At 35.8% G+C, this 18,093-nt stretch overlaps 1 protein-coding gene across 1 annotated transcript; it reads left to right on the top strand.

Moving 5' to 3' along the window:
* The first annotated feature begins 4,613 nt into the window (after positions 1 to 4,613).
* On the top strand, positions 4,614 to 13,792 carry LOC120186414 (sterol 3-beta-glucosyltransferase UGT80A2-like). Its single transcript, XM_039190351.1, has 14 exons — positions 4,614 to 4,995; positions 5,717 to 5,898; positions 7,637 to 7,873; positions 8,347 to 8,458; positions 8,791 to 8,961; positions 9,962 to 10,025; positions 10,201 to 10,258; positions 10,342 to 10,519; positions 10,667 to 10,797; positions 11,294 to 11,396; positions 11,484 to 11,560; positions 12,439 to 12,486; positions 12,636 to 12,785; positions 13,286 to 13,792. Exons 1-14 carry the CDS (start codon positions 4,788 to 4,790, stop codon positions 13,448 to 13,450), a joined length of 1,884 nt encoding a protein of 627 aa, XP_039046282.1. The 5' UTR covers positions 4,614 to 4,787; the 3' UTR covers positions 13,451 to 13,792.
* Positions 13,793 to 18,093: the final 4,301 nt, after the last annotated feature.

Genomic DNA, 18,093 nt, shown 5'->3' with positions numbered 1-18,093 from the left:
AATAATGGAAGGCATGCCCCCGGAACGCGCCTTCATGATCCCCTAAGGAATAATAGGTATTGACATGAATAGTTTCCGGGGGACATAAGTGACATAATATGGCAATTATAATATATTCTCTGACAAAATAATGGAAGGCGCGCCCCCGGGAATGCGCCTTTACGGTCCCCTAAGGAATAATATGTATTGACATGAATAGTTTCCGGGGGACATAAGTGATATAATAGGGCAATGATAACATATTCTCTGACAAAATAATGGAAGGCACGCCCCCGGGAACGCGCCTTCACGGTCCCCTAAGGAATAATATGTATTGACATTAATAGTTCCTGGGGGACATAAGTGACATAATAGGGCAATGATAACATATTCTCTGACAAAATAATGGAAGGCGCGCCCCCAGGAACGCGCCTTCACGTGAATAGTACCCCGGTTATAGACACTATTATATGCAACGTATTATAAACTTTCAAAACAAACTTCAATTCACAAGCTTTGAAATTCTCAAACTCTAAATTTCTCAAAAATCTCAATCCTTTATTCTCTGAAAATGAGTCATTTTTCTGATGTTGTTTTGTATGATGGAGAAATTAAACAAGCTGAAGAGGGGGTTATTTTTTAGTCAGATCATTATATCCCCTTAACCTTGAAGAGAAACATCACTCTTGAAGAGTTAATCACAAAAATTTCGTTAAAGATTCGTGTAGCAGGCCGGAGAAGACTATCTTCACTTCAGTACAGATTTCCTACTGAACTTTTTCCGCTCATGTATACATCATTTCAGCTTTCAAACGATGATGATGTTTCTATGGTGGTTGATGCTCATATGGGAAGTTCACAATCTCTTATTGAAATGTATGCCACTTTTATTGAGGTTCGTACTTCTCGTGGTCTCCCATATTCCTCTCACTTTGACATTGTATATCAAGCTGATCAAGTTGATAGCCCGACACAACTGATCTATAATGATTTCACATCATTAATGGCAGATCCAACACCAGATGCCATGCCATCAAGTTCAGTAGGAAGGCATTCATCTGCAACTTCTTATGATCTCAACCCACGTGGTTTCACCAATAATCCATATGGCAACATCTCTTCTACTTCAAGGGGTAGACATTCATCTGCCAATGTTTTCGACTTACATATGGAAATGCCAACGAGACGGCAGTCTATTCACATCCCACATGATACAATGGCCTCAAGTTCAAGGGGATGACACAGAAGTAGGAACTTATTTGACCTCAACATTGTATTATCCGAGGAACCATCATCTCCACCAGAAGAACCTCTTCGGGAGCCAATTGCAGATGGTACTGAAATGGGATTATTCGTTAAACCTGACTCACCACAGTTTAACGTACATTCTGATGATGACGTTCCGATAAATACAACACCAGCCGAACTTCCTGCACATATGTATGAGGCTGATTATGATGCAATGTATGAGCCTGAATTTCTGGATCTTCCTGATGTTGGCAATTATGGACTTCAATCAACAATTATTTACGGTGATTTACATATTGGAATGTAGTTCGCATCGAAGGAAGAAGCAATGATGGCAATAAAGAGTTACAATATTCGTAACTCAGTTCAGTCCCAAGTTGATCGATCTAACACAGAGAAATATGTCTGCTACTGCGTCCAACGTGACAACGGATGTCAATGGATGGTTCGTGTATCAAAGAGGAAGAGGAAGAACAACTCATAGGAACTAACCAGATACAACGGTCCTCATACGTGTTCTGCAAGAGGTATAAACCAGGATCATCCCAACTTGGACTCCAACATTATTTGCCAAGCAATCATGCCCATTGTGAAGCAAAGCTCTCATATAGCTGTTGCAGTGTTGATTTCTGCTATACAGTCACAATATGGGTACACCGTCTCATATAAAAAAGCTTGGTTGGCAAAACAGAATGCCATTTGCAAACTTCATGGAGAATGGGATTCATCTTACAATGAGCTGCCCAGTTGGTTTCATGTTGTGCAAATACTCAATCCCGGGACAATTGTTGAGTTCGAAACTCAACATCATTACATGAATGATCGAGTGGTTCGTGATCGCTGCCAATTCTACCATGTCCTTTGGACTTACCCTCAGTGTATTAATGCAGTCAAGTACTGTAAACCAATTGTCCAAATTGATGGTACTTTCTTGTATGGGAAATACAAGCAAGTTTTATTATTGGCTGTGGTCCAAGATGGAAACCATAATATTCTTCCCGCTGCGTTTGCCCTCGTTCAAGGAGAAGACACTGAGTCTTGGGTTTTTTTCCTTAAAAATTTACGTTTACATGTTGTCACCAGGGAACGAGTATGCATTATTTCAAACCGAGGAGCCGGGATAAAAGCAGCAATGGACTCTTTGGGTACAATGTATAGACCTCCACATGTTCAACATCGTTATTGTGTCCGTCATATTGCTGCAAACTATTACGGAAAATACAAGAAGAACGATGAACGTCAATTAGTCGTGCGGATGAGTATGTTACTTTTCCCCAATTTTTCTATCATTTTCGTATTACTTATTTATACTTCATATTAACTATTACATATTCCTAATGACTTAGGTTACGAACTCTTACCTCAAAGGTTAGAGTCGATGCTACAAGAGTTGTTTGGCAAAAATAAGAAGGGGTACGAGTACATTATGGACATCAGCAAAGAAATGTGGACAAATGCGTATGACGAGGGGTATCGCTATGTAGGGATGGCAACGGGCCGGGTATTGGCCCCCCCGTCCCCGTCCACGATTAAAAAACTCATACATGTCCCCGCTTAAAAAACTGCGGGGATTTAAACGGGGATCCCCGTCGGGTAATCAGGGAAAACTGCGGGGAAACGGATATCACTGTTTAGCATAAATAGTTATTTAAACGGGTATCGGGCCGGATATATATATATATTTAAATTAAATATATAAATATTATATATATATATATATTTTAATTTAAATTGAATTTATTAATATTATATATATATATATAATAATCATTTTTAAATTTATCAGGCTGGGTATCAGGCCGGGTAATCGGGGCAGGGATTACCAAACCCGTCCCCGTCCCCGTTTAGCATAAATAAGTTTTTCCCATCCCCGTTTAATTCGGTTTTCGGTTTTTCCTGTCGGGTTTGGTTTTTTTGCCATCCCTATCGCTATGGTCATATGACAACAAACTTGGCCGAAACAATAAATTCAACCTTAAAGGGGGAGCGTCATTTACCAGTCACGACATTGGTCAAAACGACTTATTTTCGTTTGGGTCAACTCTTTGCAAAAATCGGTGGACAAGCTCTTACTTGGATGCAAAACGGTCATATTTACCACCCAATACTAGTAGCTGATTTACAGAAAAAAGTGGTTGTATCAAATGGGATGTTGGTTACAAATTTTTCTCGCACCCGTGAATTGTTTCGTGTAACCGAAATGCCACGTTCGTTGCAAGGGATTGAAGCTAACTCTTTCAGAGTTAATCTGCATGAGAGGTGGTGCGATTGTGGTTTCTTTCAAGCACTCAAATATCCATGCTCTCATGTCATTGCAGCTTGCTCACATTCGCATTTGGACTACAAAAATTATGTTGATCCCGTATACCAACTTTCACAAGTATTCAAGGTATATGAATTTGAGTTTCCGCCCATAGGAAACGAAAGATACCCAGATGAGATTCAAACTTGGCTTACAATTGTACCAGATCCATTGCTATTGAGGGACCCAGGTCGTCCAAAATCTACTAGAATACATTGTGATATGGATATTCGGTAGAAGTCAACAGAACAAAAACGATGTGGGCATTGTAGAAACATCGGACACAATAGAAAAAAATGTCTAGCTCTATTATCATCACATAACTGTTAACCCTTATGTAACCTAATATTCTATTTAAATGAATGTTTTTGTTTCTAATATTTAAATGTAATTGTATTTTCTATAATTTCTCAATGTATATTAATAATAACAGATTAAATGTGTAATTATACTAATTTTATTAACTTATCAATATTTTGGTTAAATAATAATAACAGATGACTAGATTGATAATATTTAAATAATTAAGTGATAAAATTAATAGATCGATAATCAAAATAAAAAATAAGAATATAACCATACGTGTAATATAATAATTTTATACATTTTTCATATAACTACATTAAAATAAAAACTAGTTTTCATCTGTTGTTCTATCTGATTATTGTGGATAATACACTCTACCTTTAACACACATTAAAAAATACATTCGATAATTATTAAATTATAATTGAAACAATTTACATAATATATTACTAATTTATAATAACAATAAAAAAATTATTATTAAAAAAATACCACGTGACAACTGAATCAGTAAAATCAAGTAAAGCGCGTCCCCGAGGATGCGCCTTTCACACGTGGCATCCAACTCAACGTAAAACCAGGTAAAGCGCGTCCCCGGGATGCGCCTTTCGTCACCTCAACCGAAAGGATGTCACTTTGAGAAATATAAAATAAACGGTACTAAAAAGAGAGATATTCGATTAAAGTAGTTAGTTTAGTCAAATCGCCGAATATTTACGTCTCATTTCCCACCCTCTCTTGGTTCCAATCCAACGTGTGCTCACAGTAACACCTCCCTCCCTTAGAGGTCTCCATTTCTTTTCCGACCATAAAAAAAATTAATATTTCTGGCTTCGCATCCAATCGCATATCAGATCACGCGGAAACACTTTTGGTTCAACGAATTTGAATAGATCTGGAGAATCAACAAGGCGTTCGACACCTCGACCAAGGTATCTCTCCCGACTCGCCGATGGCTCCGTCACCGGAGCATCTCCGTAACTCTTCATCCTCCTCCTCCTCCTTATACTCCGTCGAAGTTCCGGACAAAAGAGAGCCAGAAATAAGCACCGATGCTAAACAGATAGATGGTAGCGGAGACTCCAGGCGAGCCATTAGTGGCGACGGTTCTCACGCTCAAGTGGATTTTGCATTGAATAACGGTGCCGTTGAGCATCCAGGTGCTTTGAGTTCCTTTCATCGCCTTCAATTCGTTCTAGTATTATAATTCAAAATTCGATAGTTTTATTGCACAGTTTTGAGCATCCAGGACTTTGTCTACGATTAGATTCGCTTGGTGAGGTTTGACTGAAATTTCGACCTGGTTTGACTTCCACCATTTTGTTGTTTCTTTCTATCTTTGAATGGTTGGGAACTTTAATGGCATATTATTGCATAAAATCCTGTTTCAGCCCCTGTTTGTTGTCGTTAAACTTGATAGTGTAATTTGCTATTTATTTTTTAGCCGCAGTAGCAGTCAACCACTGGTGTCCGCATTTAAATGACTTAAAAGTTGCGAGCTTATTTTGTGTATCTTTGATGGGTTATAACTTTAGGCATTGGAGCCTTTACGTTGGATACTGCTTTACTGATGCAAATGATAGTGAATTTTGTATATAAAGAAAAAGGTTTCACGAGTATGCTGTTGGGACAAAAATCAATACCATGTCCACTGTGGGGAATGGGAGGAAAAACAACTTGGGATGACAGGAAGAAAAGTTATGCTTTCAACATGTTGTGTGAATTTCAGGAAAGAAAACACAAGGAAAATGAGGAATTCGGAGTAGAATGTCAAATAGAACATTTCATTCAATTGAGTGGAAAGTTTTCCTTCTTTCTTTCCATTTGTTTCAGTATTGTTATGTCCGGGTTTAAATTTCTTGTATTTTCTACTAAATTCAGGCACTGTTCATCGAAGTCTTTCTGAAGTTGGAACGTTGCGAGTGGGCACTTCAAACATTGAAAAATTGGATTCAAGCCAGCCTAAACTAGTAAAATCGAAAACTGAGGCACAAAGACCTCGGAACATATTTGCTGAAGACGCAGCCCAGATTTTTGACAATAAGATATCTGCCCAAAAGAAGGTATTAAGTTTTCTATATGTTATTTTGATTTCACATGTTTTGAAAGAAGGATTACTTGGTTCTGGTTTATTTAATTTTGTCTCAATTGGATAATTCTAAGTTAAAACCTTTTAAATACAAAGATGCATATAAGTTCTTGGTGGTAGAATTGAAGACCTAATCGTTATAGAGGAGCTTTTAAAACCTTTTCTTCTACATGGATGATTGGTTAAGGATTTTGAAGAACTGACATGGCTCCATGCAGTATATTATGTTGACTTGTAATGATGAAATGTGAATATGTGACCTATGCTTTTGAGTATGCTTGAAAACTTTGAAAAAGGTTATTTCAAACATCATACGGTCCGGATTGATATGTTGAGGAGACGATGGAAACAGTTCGGTCATTTACCAAAAAGAACTACAAGAAGAGATAAAATGGTCCTCCTCAACAGCATTTAAATAATGACAGTTTGGCCTTTGGTGATCTCTGTCCATGGGGATAAAATTTCAGATGATAAGTGATGTGATGGAGGGCTCCTTGCATCGTATTCATCTATGAAAAGTGGGCTGCATCTTTGAAGGAGGAGAAAAAAGGGTGTATATAGTATGTGTTGGTATACTAGGTTTTAAAATTTGTTGATTTTTGCTGGAGAAAAGATGAGTTCATATAGTAGGTTGTAAACCTAGGTGACATCAAGCAGGCTTCCAGCAGTTTGAAGTATTTCATGGTTCATGTTTATTGACTAGAATTTAATTATTATTGGGTAAACTCCATTTACACTCTTTGTGATTTGGACCTTTCCTACATAGCACCGTGTGCTTTTTATCTCAATCAGGCCATTTTGGTAACATTCCATTCTTATAAGGGTTACACCACTATTTTAAATAAAATTGCAAAAAGTAGCCTTAAGCTTGAAAACATTAGTCCTGTCTGACTTTGGGGTATTTAGGTGATTTTACCGGATGAAATTAATGTTATAATTCTGTGTGGGAGTGGAGCTCTATAATGGGGTTTTTTAGAGGTGGGAAATACCACCAGGGTTCTTGGTGGAAAAGGTCCAAAAGGAAGGGGGTAGATGGAGTTTATCCAACCTTGTATCTTGAATTTTTTTTTATATAGTCCATATATTCGTTTGAACCTGCATGTCCACATTTGTTCTTTTTACTTGAGGGCTTTATGAATTAGCTGTAATTTAAGTTGGTCTCTTTTATACTATGCATACAAATATTTTGTTAATTTAAAATCTTAATGAAAAAAATTCTGATTTTCACTGATTGTTTGAAATTATGGACTTAAATAAGTAACTAAATGTGTAATAAATTTTTTAATGGACTCCTAACAATTTAAGGTAGCAGTGTTACGATATGTTAGGGCACAAGGAAGATATATGGAACTGGATGGGATAGTGGGTAACAGCTAGGCAAAATCCATAGGAGATGGTAGAATTGCTAATAGTACCTATATAAGTATTTTTTTTTCTTCCTTTTTGTTATGTATATATTGATATGCTTCAATTCTTTCTTGGAGAATACTCTTATGCATTTTTAGTACATTTTTACAGTTTTTTCACAAGTCCCGTTTCTTTTTCTTGCCTTTTATCAAGGCTAGAATAGCATTTAACACAAATACAGACATAGGTTAAGCTCTATCTAATTGGTTAGCTTTATAATGGGTGGTTTTTTGGATGGTATGAAAGCTTGATCTTTTGTGACTTGTGTATGTGGTAATGTTATTAAGTTTTATAAATCTGTGCAGCTTAAATTGTTGAACAGAATAGCTACTGTGAAAGATGATGGGACTGTGGCGTTCGAAGTGCCAGATGTTGAGCCCCATGTTCTTGATGGTGGACCAAGAGACGCACATTCTGAAGTTGCTGAGGAAGAGTCACTTGAAACAGATTTTCAGTATGTTCCACCTCTGCAAATAGTGATGCTTATAGTTGGAACACGCGGAGATGTGCAGCCATTTATTGCCATTGGCAAGCGCCTCCAGGTTGGGACGGTGTTTTGCCTTTTGAGCCTCTTTCCATTTTGTTAATATGCATAACCTTTTCACTATATTTAAGTCCAATTTTGTTGTACTTCATCTGGGCTTTCTGGTAGCATGCTTATACTTAGGAAAATGGAGCAATTTTCTTTTGAAACGAATTACTTGAAGACTGAATTCTTCTTCCTCTTCTTCTCTCTCTCCCTCTCTCTCTAAAAATATGTAAATAATATTAAAATCAGATTCCCTATATTGAAAATTGAGCTAGGGATTTCTTCTTGATCCTCACATTGACTAAGGTAAACTAGATAAAGGAAATATCCAGTTTACGTAATAGAAGGCAGTGCTTTCATGAGAATTTTGCTTATTGTCAATAGACTCTCGAAGTTTTGGACTTCGGTGATCATCATTTAGGATAGTTTGCCATTGTTCAGGATCAAAGCATTGCTTTCCCTAACTAATTACTGTTTTGTATGCAGGAATATGGTCATCGTGTAAGATTGGCAACTCATTCAAATTTCAAAGAGTTTGTACTAACTGCTGGGCTTGAGTTCTATCCATTAGGCGGAGATCCAAAAGTTCTTGCTGGTTGTATGTACCTGACTCGTTATCTTATGATTTTCTGGTGTAACCTTATTGGGATTTTGATATGATTAATTTGAGTTTGTTCCTGTATGTAAACTAAACTTAGGTCCTTGCATAGCATTTAAATGACATAATTGCAATGTATTTTTGATGCGTACGTGCAACACTACCATTTTTATTTCACATATTCATTTAGAGTATGTAGGTTTGAGCCAAGGACTGTCCAGTATGCCTAAAGTACTATGTAACTTAAATTGAATGTTATTAGTTGTCAAAAGTTACGATATTCAGCAGGGCTTTTTAGTAATTTCCTTTCACTTGACTTTTCCCCTGAGCAGATATGGTTAAAAATAAAGGCTTTTTGCCATCAAACCCTTCTGAGATACCCATTCAGCGAAATCAAATGAAGGACATTATCAACTCTCTGCTTCCTGCTTGCAAAGAATCTGATCCTGATTCCGGTATTCCTTTTAATGCAGATGCAATCATTGCAAATCCTCCTGCATACGGTGAGCTTTCTTTTCTTTTCAAGCTTTAATGTGTCTGATATATACAGCTGTATGGATGTATATGCATGTTTAAGCATGCGTTTATCAGTCTGTTTGATGGAAATATACGTGTTGAGATTTGATGTTTTGCTTCCAGGTTCAACTTATTATGGATATTTGGTTTTTGCTCATTCACTTCTCATGTATAGATAAAGGAATTTCAGTGGTGTAAAGGAAAATTTATTAGATTTATTCTTTTTAGCACTCTGCTTTAGTTTCTTAGGCATCACAGTTTGATGTAGTGAAAGTTTATCCCCAAGTCATATCCATAATGCCAACTAATTGGATTCCTAATTAGGCCATCCTGTTCTCAGACAACTGTGCCTTACATTGCCATTTAATGAATATGCTGCAAAGGGCTAAAGCATAGCTTTGGTGTTTCATGAATTATTGATAGTGCTTATGTAGCATTTATCTGTATTCGGAAATCATAAACTGTAAAAGGTTAGAATGTACATATGTTCCGACTAGAACCTTTGTGACATATTTCTTGAGTCTAAACTTTGCATGTATATGTTTATCTTTTTACTTCCTCCCTCTCGTATTTGTTGGAAGGACAATTAATGGATAAGAAGTCAATATTCTGCCTTGCAAAATGACCTCTAAATTTTGTAGCATTTGCTAGCTTTGTATCAATAAATTCCTTTTTATCTTTTTGCATCCAAATCCAGTAGACCAAAGATGCCCTAATGTTGTAACAAACTTCGTGGTAGTCCTCTAGGGGCTCAGGGTGGATTTTCCCTTTTATATTTATTGCTTTAACAATATGAAGGATGGTTAGATCCTTCAGTGCTGAATTTGTTTTATTTTGTCTTCATTTGAGAGATGAGTTTGGTGGGAAAATGTCATGTCATTGCTCTTATTTTCACAATAATTTGTTGTTTTTGGAATAGAAATATTTTATTCATGTTTTTATTTACTGGTTCAATATTCTTATAGAAATTTTGGCAATTATTTTTAGGGCATACCCATGTGGCAGAAGCACTAAAAGTACCAATCCATATATTTTTCACAATGCCATGGACGTAAGTCTTGTTTGGTATTGTTTATCTATAGCTGAGTTGGATGTTGCTTTAACATCTTAAAAGCTAGCAGTTTACAAGCTTGTCATTTCCTGTTTTGTATCAGTCTGTTGTTCTATTACATGGTTTAATGGGCACTCTCAGACTGCTTTCAACAATCCATTATTGTTTCCTCCAGGCCAACAAGTGAGTTTCCACATCCCTTGTCCCGTGTGAAGCAACCTGCTGGATATCGAGTGAGCTCTGTGAAATTTATTTGTATTTCATTTGTATGTTTTTGTTATACTTTCTCATCTTGTTTATTTGTGTTTGCTTGCAGCTTTCATATCAGATTGTTGACTCAATGATTTGGCTTGGGATACGGGACATGATAAATGATGTTAGAAAGAAAAGGCTGAAGCTACGACCAGTCACATATTTGAGTGGTTCCCAAGGCTCTGATTCTGATGTGCCACATGGATATATATGGAGTCCCCATCTTGTTCCTAAACCAAAAGGTGTTCGGCGTAATTTCATTCACATTCTTACCAGCTGATGCAATAAAGCATGAGGATATTTCTTTAAACCAAATAATAAATTGTATAGTGACTTAACATGGCAAGGATATCTTAAATGCAAGGATAACACGTATTTTTATCCTTCAGATTGGGGACCTAAGATTGACGTGGTAGGATTTTGCTTTCTGGATCTTGCATCAAATTATGAACCCCCCGAATCGCTAGTAAAGTGGCTTGAAGCTGGTCCCAAGCCTATTTATATTGGATTTGGAAGCCTTGTGAGTTTGTTTTCTTTTCACATCATGATTTTACTATATTTATATGTTGTTTGGTTTCTTATGTCTTGTCATTTCTTGTTAATCCCCTTCAAGTATCGAATATTTTTAAGTCATTTACAATATTATTTTAGAGTACATAGCAACATGGTTTGAGTCAAATGCTTGATTATCCTGTTTTTCGATGTTCCAAGGTAAGACTTTTGCCCATTCTGTAAAGCGTATGATTTAATAAGGAATTGTTTTCATGCAAATTTTGTTTTAGTTACTTGTGTTGCTAATATAAGCCGAGCACACTGAATTATGCATTCTCCCTCTTTCTCGTTGGGTAGAGATTCATTTCAGTGATCATAAGATTGGTTTGATCCTTAATATAGTGTATGGATGTCAAAGTTAAGTAGGTTACTATGAAATATTATTCTCACTTATCGTTGTATGGTTGCTTTTTATTTTTCTTGAAATTATACAACCTTTTGAACTATTTCTTTTCTCATGTCAGCCTGTTCAAGAACCAGAAAAAATGACCCAAATAATAGTAGATGCGTTGGAACAAACTGGACAGAGGGGTATCATTAATAAAGGCTGGGGTGGCCTTGGAAATTGTAGGTTCCGTTTTTCTTACTTTTGGATCTATAAATGTTCCTTATTAAGGTAGCATATTTTCTTAGTTGTTTTTTTGTTTATTTCAGTGGCAGAAAACAAGGACTTTGTGTACTTATTGGACAATGTTCCTCATGATTGGCTGTTCTTGCAATGCAAGGCTGTGGTAAGTCAATAAGTTACAGAGTTGCATGTTTTGGAGGATTCTTTCTCGTTGTATCTGTATAGTTTCTTTATACATTAACTTCAGGTCTACTATATATTGGTATAACTTGTGACCTGAGCTCTTTCCACTGAAAATGGGCTTGGAATGCTGGGTCAATTACTTGGCCATAACTTATCATGATCTTACCACATTGAAGGTTCCAGATTTGTAAATCCATTTCCTGTCCCTCCAGTCTTGAAGAAAAAAGTGGAAACTTCCACCAACTATTTTGACATCATTATCACATTTTTTCTCTTCCTGGAATAACATGGCTGTCATTACTTTTGGAAGAACACTATCTTTTATACTACTCTACCAGCAAGGAGATCCCTATGTTTTAAGCAATTGTGGGCACCAGCTGATGCAACTGTTATAAGACAGCTGATGAGAGAAGATCTAAATTTACTATTGATTTACAAGAGTATATAGAGAGAGTTGGGAAGCTTATACAAGGAAATAATAAAATCTAATTGATTCATAAGAATGTACTAATCTATCTCTACAATCATGTTTACAACTAATTGATGCATATCTAAGGTATAATGGATGCTTGATTCCATGATGTTGTGCCAAAGAAATGTGGCATATATGGTTAGGGAAAGTTGGGATAAGCCAAGTATGCTATTAACACATAATATAATAAATAAATTAAGTTGCAGAACCGGCATGTATCCAGCAATGTAACACATGCTTGTGAGATACAAGGAAGTGCAAATACTTGATCATACCTGTTGACTTCCAAATTTTTATCTTTTCCATCTCCAAATTTTCTGATTTCTCTTGAAGCTTTCTACTCTATTTCTTTCTGACTAGCAAGATTTTATTTGCCTTGCTTTCAGGTACATCATGGAGGTGCTGGAACAACTGCTGCCGGTCTTAAAGCTGCAGTAAGAACAAAGATTTTCATCCTTGCTGTTATTTATGCACTTCTAGCTCAGTGACCAAGTGTTTAACATTGTTTTGGCTGCATAACAAACTTGGGCTTTTGGTTTCGTTTCATGTCCACTTACCCCACACATTATTTCATAAATTTTAGTGCCCGACCACCATTGTTCCGTTCTTTGGGGATCAACCTTTCTGGGGAGAGCGGGTGCATGCCAGAGGAGTGGGACCTTCACCCATCCCAGTTGAAGAATTCTCACTTCTCAAGTTGGTTGATGCAATAAAATTCATGCTACATCCAAAGGTAATTTTGTTTTCGTGATGCCAGATTTAGTTGTTCAGTTTATTTTGTATCATCTGGTTTCCTTAGGACTTGGGAGGTCTAAAGTAATATAATAGGGTTAATTGCATCAGAAGTATCCAAACCTTGGGCCTAATTTTAAGTTGGTCCCTGAATCAATACATTCTAATTGTTTGCTCAATTCAAAGTATTGATCCAATTAGGTTCTTTTGTCAGTTTAGTAGTAAGTGTGAGCTTTGATGTTAAAGCTTATACCTGACATGGTTCATTATCTAAACAAGTAAGGATTATAAATATTTTAAAAACATCAAATCGAAGCAAACATGTGCGTGAAAGCTGACACTAGAAGATAGAAAGACTTGATTGGAATGATAATTTAGTTTGAAGATTCAATTGAAACATTTTAAAGTTCATAGATCAATTTAGAATTTGACCCATAGTTTCAAGATGATTGTATGAGGGTATTGGAAACTTTGCGATGAACTAACCATAAAATATGTCAGGTGAAGGAGAAAGCCATCGAACTTGCCAAGGCAATGGAGAGTGAGGATGGGGTGACCGGTGCAGTAAAAGCATTTCTTAAACATCATCACAAAAAGTCCGAGCCCAAGCCATCACCAGTCCGGTCCAGTATATTCTCCATCAGTCGATGTTTCCGATGTTCATGAATGTCGTATGTATGCTTGTCCCTTCCTTGTAAGTTCACGTGTGTGTGTTCTGTATTTTTCCTCCATAGTGTTTTAATTCCTAATCTGAATCCCCTTTTTATATGTCCCTGTCCTATCCCTGTTACAGTTGAGACATGTTTTCGTGTAAAACACAGTTTCATTCTAGTGGAAGGTGAAAGGGCCATTGTTTTAAGTGTTTGAGCTACGATGTATTCATCGTATAAAACTTGGAACCGTGTAAAATGATGATAGATCAGATTATTTGCGGTTTCGTCCGACGGATTTAAATGTGTAGATTGTTATAGATGAATCAATTTGTTGGTGAAGTGTTGTAAATTATCAGTTATATATGACTCGAGTCCCTATCTCTATTTTGACAAATTTCATTAGAAAATTAGTCTTTGAATTTTCAACGATTTTAATTTTTACGTAACTAAACTATTAGTTCAAGTTACCTGTTGGATTTTCAATAACTTCGATTCTTATGCAACATTTGTTGACATACTGCTGGATCGATCGAGAATTATTGTTATGCAATTAAAATTTTATTGCTGCAACGTAACTCTTACGTGTCTTTAACATTGCTACCAAAATTTATAACAATAATTTTTTTTTTGTAGTTTTAAACTTCAAACCAGAGTTTTAATGCTACTTAGAAATTTATAAACGAAAACGAGATTAACATAAAATATATAACACAAAAGGTGAGGTTTATGTGGTTTGATTTTGTCTACGCCTGTAAAAGAGAAAAATAGTAATCTATTTAAAACATAGAGATCACGATGAATACAAATACATAATATCTTATCTATCTTAAAACATGATATATATACCAAAACATTATTCTAACTTCCTTACAAAATTCATCTCTCAAAAGGAAATTCTAAAATTTAAAGGGATTATAAGATAATCATATATCTCCAAAATAATTCCTCGTAACTCTAGGGATTAAGACTTAGTTTTATTATTATTATTATTAACTATTTAATCATCAAGAATTTTTATTTTGTAAATTTTTTGAATTAAACTTAATCACCAAATAAATTTCAATCAATAAAATTGAACTTAATCTTCAATTATAATTTGTATTAACATCTATTGATCTATTTGTTACACAACAATGGAGAATACAATTTGTATATAATATCTATTGCTAATTTTACAAGCTTAATTGTTTATTTTGGAGGAAACTCATGTGCACATGATCAACCTTGTAACTAAAAGCATCGGTTTAATCAATGTCCATAGCTTTTAGTTATTAATAAAACACAGCATCACATGCATGGTCCATGAAATGTATCAATCTTTGTTGTTGGTTTTGACGAACGCATTACTGTAATCTTATTGTTGAAGGAAATGATTGGGCATTTCATGTAGTTGTTATGGATATAGTCTGCAAGAAATGACTTGTCTTTTTCTTTTATACAAAGAAAGATCAACTTTGAATGTACCAAAAATATAGATGTTCGATTTTGCATTAAAAATTTAATTCAAGTATGAAGCTCAAGAAAAAAGCAATACAATTCGTTTATGTTATTAGAGGTCGCATCCAAAAAAAAATCATAAATGAAGTATCTTTATTAGAAAAAAAAACATTTCATATGATGGATAGAAGGTGAGATTTGTTCAATTTAATTTTTATTTTTTTTTATATATTTTTTATATTTACTTGATTCATGCCGAATGAAAAAAAAAATGATTATGTTGGTTGATATGGACGGATCTATGTGTAAGGTTGGGGTCATTGTCCCCTAATTTTTTATTATTAAAAAGTATATAAGGAAAATTATGTATTTAGACCTTCAAATTTTGGTTTATTTTAATTTTGTCTCCCTCATTTTGATTTATTTTGATTTTGCCCCTCTCATTTTCTATTGGTTGTTATACTTTGGCCCATTGAATTAGAATCCTGGTTCCGTCCCTGTCAATTGATGATAATTTATTTATTTTAGATTAGAATGAGAGTTATCAATGGTGTGCTGGTAGTGTAAAAGAGTTGTTGATAGAAAGAAGAAAACAAGCCTGAGCTATAAGATCTTCCTCTATTGAATATGGGGGTTTGTATATTAATCATTAGTGTTGATGTCAGACGTTAGACTACATTGACTATTCGCAGACTGGCATGATAGGTAAATTTGACTGATGTGGTTAATTGTCAATTGACATTGACCATGGTAGATCACGTATGTCTATCAAGAATTATATAAAAAAATCGTAGTTTTCTAAAGAATATAAGGCTCTAAATCTCTCGTACCTTATGTCCGGAGATGTTCTTCCGCTATAAGAAGATCTTAACGTGCGGAGCAGAAGGAACTCGAAAGAAGTATAACAATCCATATTTAAGTTGAACGTGTTAAATGGATCGTTGGATCTATTCGACCCATAACCAGATCTAATTCCTTACATATGAACGCGTGAGAAAAAGGTAAAGCAATCAACACCTGCGGTTGACAAAAAACCAGAAAAGGTATAGTTTGGGGTTGCCAAATTAAAAACAAGTCTAAATCAAAGAGAGAGATAGGCTAATAATCACATCAACGATGAGGGTTTTATCATCAATCCACGCAAACAGATCAAAGGTTTGGAAAGAAAGAGACGCGTGTTATGTGTTAGGTTGGCATGAAGACTATTATCCCCTCTTCAATTCTTCTCTTTCTTTAGGCCATGTCACCAGCCAAAATGATTTGCTGAAATGCTTTGAAAATCTTGCAGTATAAACCCCATTTACCTTTGCTACATAGTCAATTCCAATAAGATTATGAACGAATAAAATCGTATGTAAAACATTCACCTTAAAGTAATTTGACTGCGTTTTTTTCTCTTTGAAAAGGATGGACAAAGTGGACGTGGTAGGGGAAAATGACATACTTTGTGAAATCCCAGTCTAAATTGCTGCATGGAACCAACAAGTCACTTCCCAAATCAAGGGTTTTCTACTTTTCTTCCTCTTCTGTTATTATTTTCTCTCAACCAAATAATTTTAACAAAAGATTTTTTTTTGTATTAACCTATATTCCTTTTTCTTCTTAATTTGCAGCAAACAAACCAGCATAATGGCAAGCTTCCACTAGCAATACAATGTGTAAAAAATGTACCCAAAAAAAATGATAAAACAATGTGTAAAAAGAAGCGAATGTCAAAAGGAGTACTGAAATTAGAAAGAAATAATTAGCCAAACTTTCAATAATCAAAATATTTCTTTCATGTAACATTAAAAGGAAGGTTTTATTGTCAAACTTAGCGCCACCAGGAAGTGGAAGAATTGGTCAAAGTTTTAATACCAGTGTAGCTCTAGAAACTCTTGATTTGTGAACTCGTGCAGGGAATTCTGGATAAAAGTAAATCACCTTGGCCTTGATTGACGCTGCCGGAACCCTAACTTTATTGCAATACTAACAAACATGCCAATTTTACATATACGACTTTGTTTTACATTCCATTACTGAAGTTAGCTTTCAAAAAATATTTTCAAGAATTTATATATAAATTTTGATAATGTAAACCGGCAAAACTTTCGAGATAATGTTCTGGAAAAAATTAATTCACAAGATAAAGCACTCTCAAGATTAATTGCTCAAATAAGGTGAAATCCACAGTGTTGGCCGTAGGTCGCCATGCCTTCTGGGCGACCTACTAGGTCGCCATGTCTTCCCGGCGAGCTACAAGAGATTGCATGTGCCATGCACGTCCCAACACGCTGGGCATCCGAGGCCATCCGACCGAGGCCATACGAACGAGCTATGCGAGGGCATCCGAGGGCAACCGAGCGAGCTATGCGAGGGAATCCGAGGGAAGCCGAGCAAGGGTAGGTCGCCCGGAGTGCATGGCGACCTACAAGGTTGCCCGGAGGGCATGGTGACCTAAGTGTTGGGACGTGTATGTGCCATGCAACACGTTCATTCTCTCTGTTTGAGCAAGGGTAGGTCGCCCGGAGTGCATGGCGACCTACAAGGTCGCCTGGAGTGCATGGCGACCTACAAGGTCACCCATAGTGCATGGCGACCTACGGCCAACACTGTGTATTTTACCCTATTTGAGCAATTAATGTTGGGAGTGCATTAGCTCGTGAATTAATTTCCTTCAGAACATTATCTCGAAAGTTTTGCCATGTAAACCTCTTTAAGTGGTTAAAAATATGCAACCCTTTCGGCCAATAATTTGGACTCTCGTACGGGTGTATCAATTGAAATCGAGTCCATTACTGTTTTGTTTATTATTTTTAAATATATAGATTATTATTATTATTATTATTATTATTATTATTATATTTTCTCAATTGTCTTATAAGAACCCACAGTCATCAAAACATGAATCTGGGAAAGAATGGACATGCAATAAATATACAATTACCAGGGAAACCTGCAGCTAGATTTCTTGTAACATTCGACGAAACCTGGGTTTAGGAATTTCTCTGTTTACTTTTGTCTTAAGCTATGTTAGTTTGATTCAACTGAATTTCAATTTTCCAAATATTGGAAAAACTTTAAAATAACTGAATATTATGTTTGTATCTATACTTAATTTGTTTGGTCCATTATACAAGGCATATGTTGTGGGTTGATTGGGGGTGCCATGTTCTCTCTTTTTGGTTCTGCAACTAACATAACATGTACACTTCTTCCTATCATGCCATGTGCCTATTT

Source organism: Hibiscus syriacus, unplaced genomic scaffold (genome assembly GCF_006381635.1).
Source record: "Hibiscus syriacus cultivar Baekdansim isolate YM2019G1 unplaced genomic scaffold, ASM638163v2 tig00113338_pilon, whole genome shotgun sequence".
Taxonomy (NCBI): domain Eukaryota; kingdom Viridiplantae; phylum Streptophyta; class Magnoliopsida; order Malvales; family Malvaceae; genus Hibiscus; species Hibiscus syriacus.
The sequence above is the reverse complement of the archived record's forward strand: the minus strand, read 5'-3'. Positions and strand labels throughout refer to the sequence as shown.

Coding starts and splice junctions, on each gene's coding strand:
- LOC120186414 (XM_039190351.1), top strand. CDS start 4,788: ATGGCTCCGTCACCGGAGCATCTCCGTAACTCTTCATCCTCCTCCTCC. Junction 4,996..5,716: donor CGGTGCCGTTGAGCATCCAG/GTGCTTTGAGTT, acceptor TACTAAATTCAG/GCACTGTTCATCGAAGTCTT. Junction 10,026..10,200: donor TTTTTCACAATGCCATGGAC/GTAAGTCTTGTT, acceptor TGTTTCCTCCAG/GCCAACAAGTGAGTTTCCAC.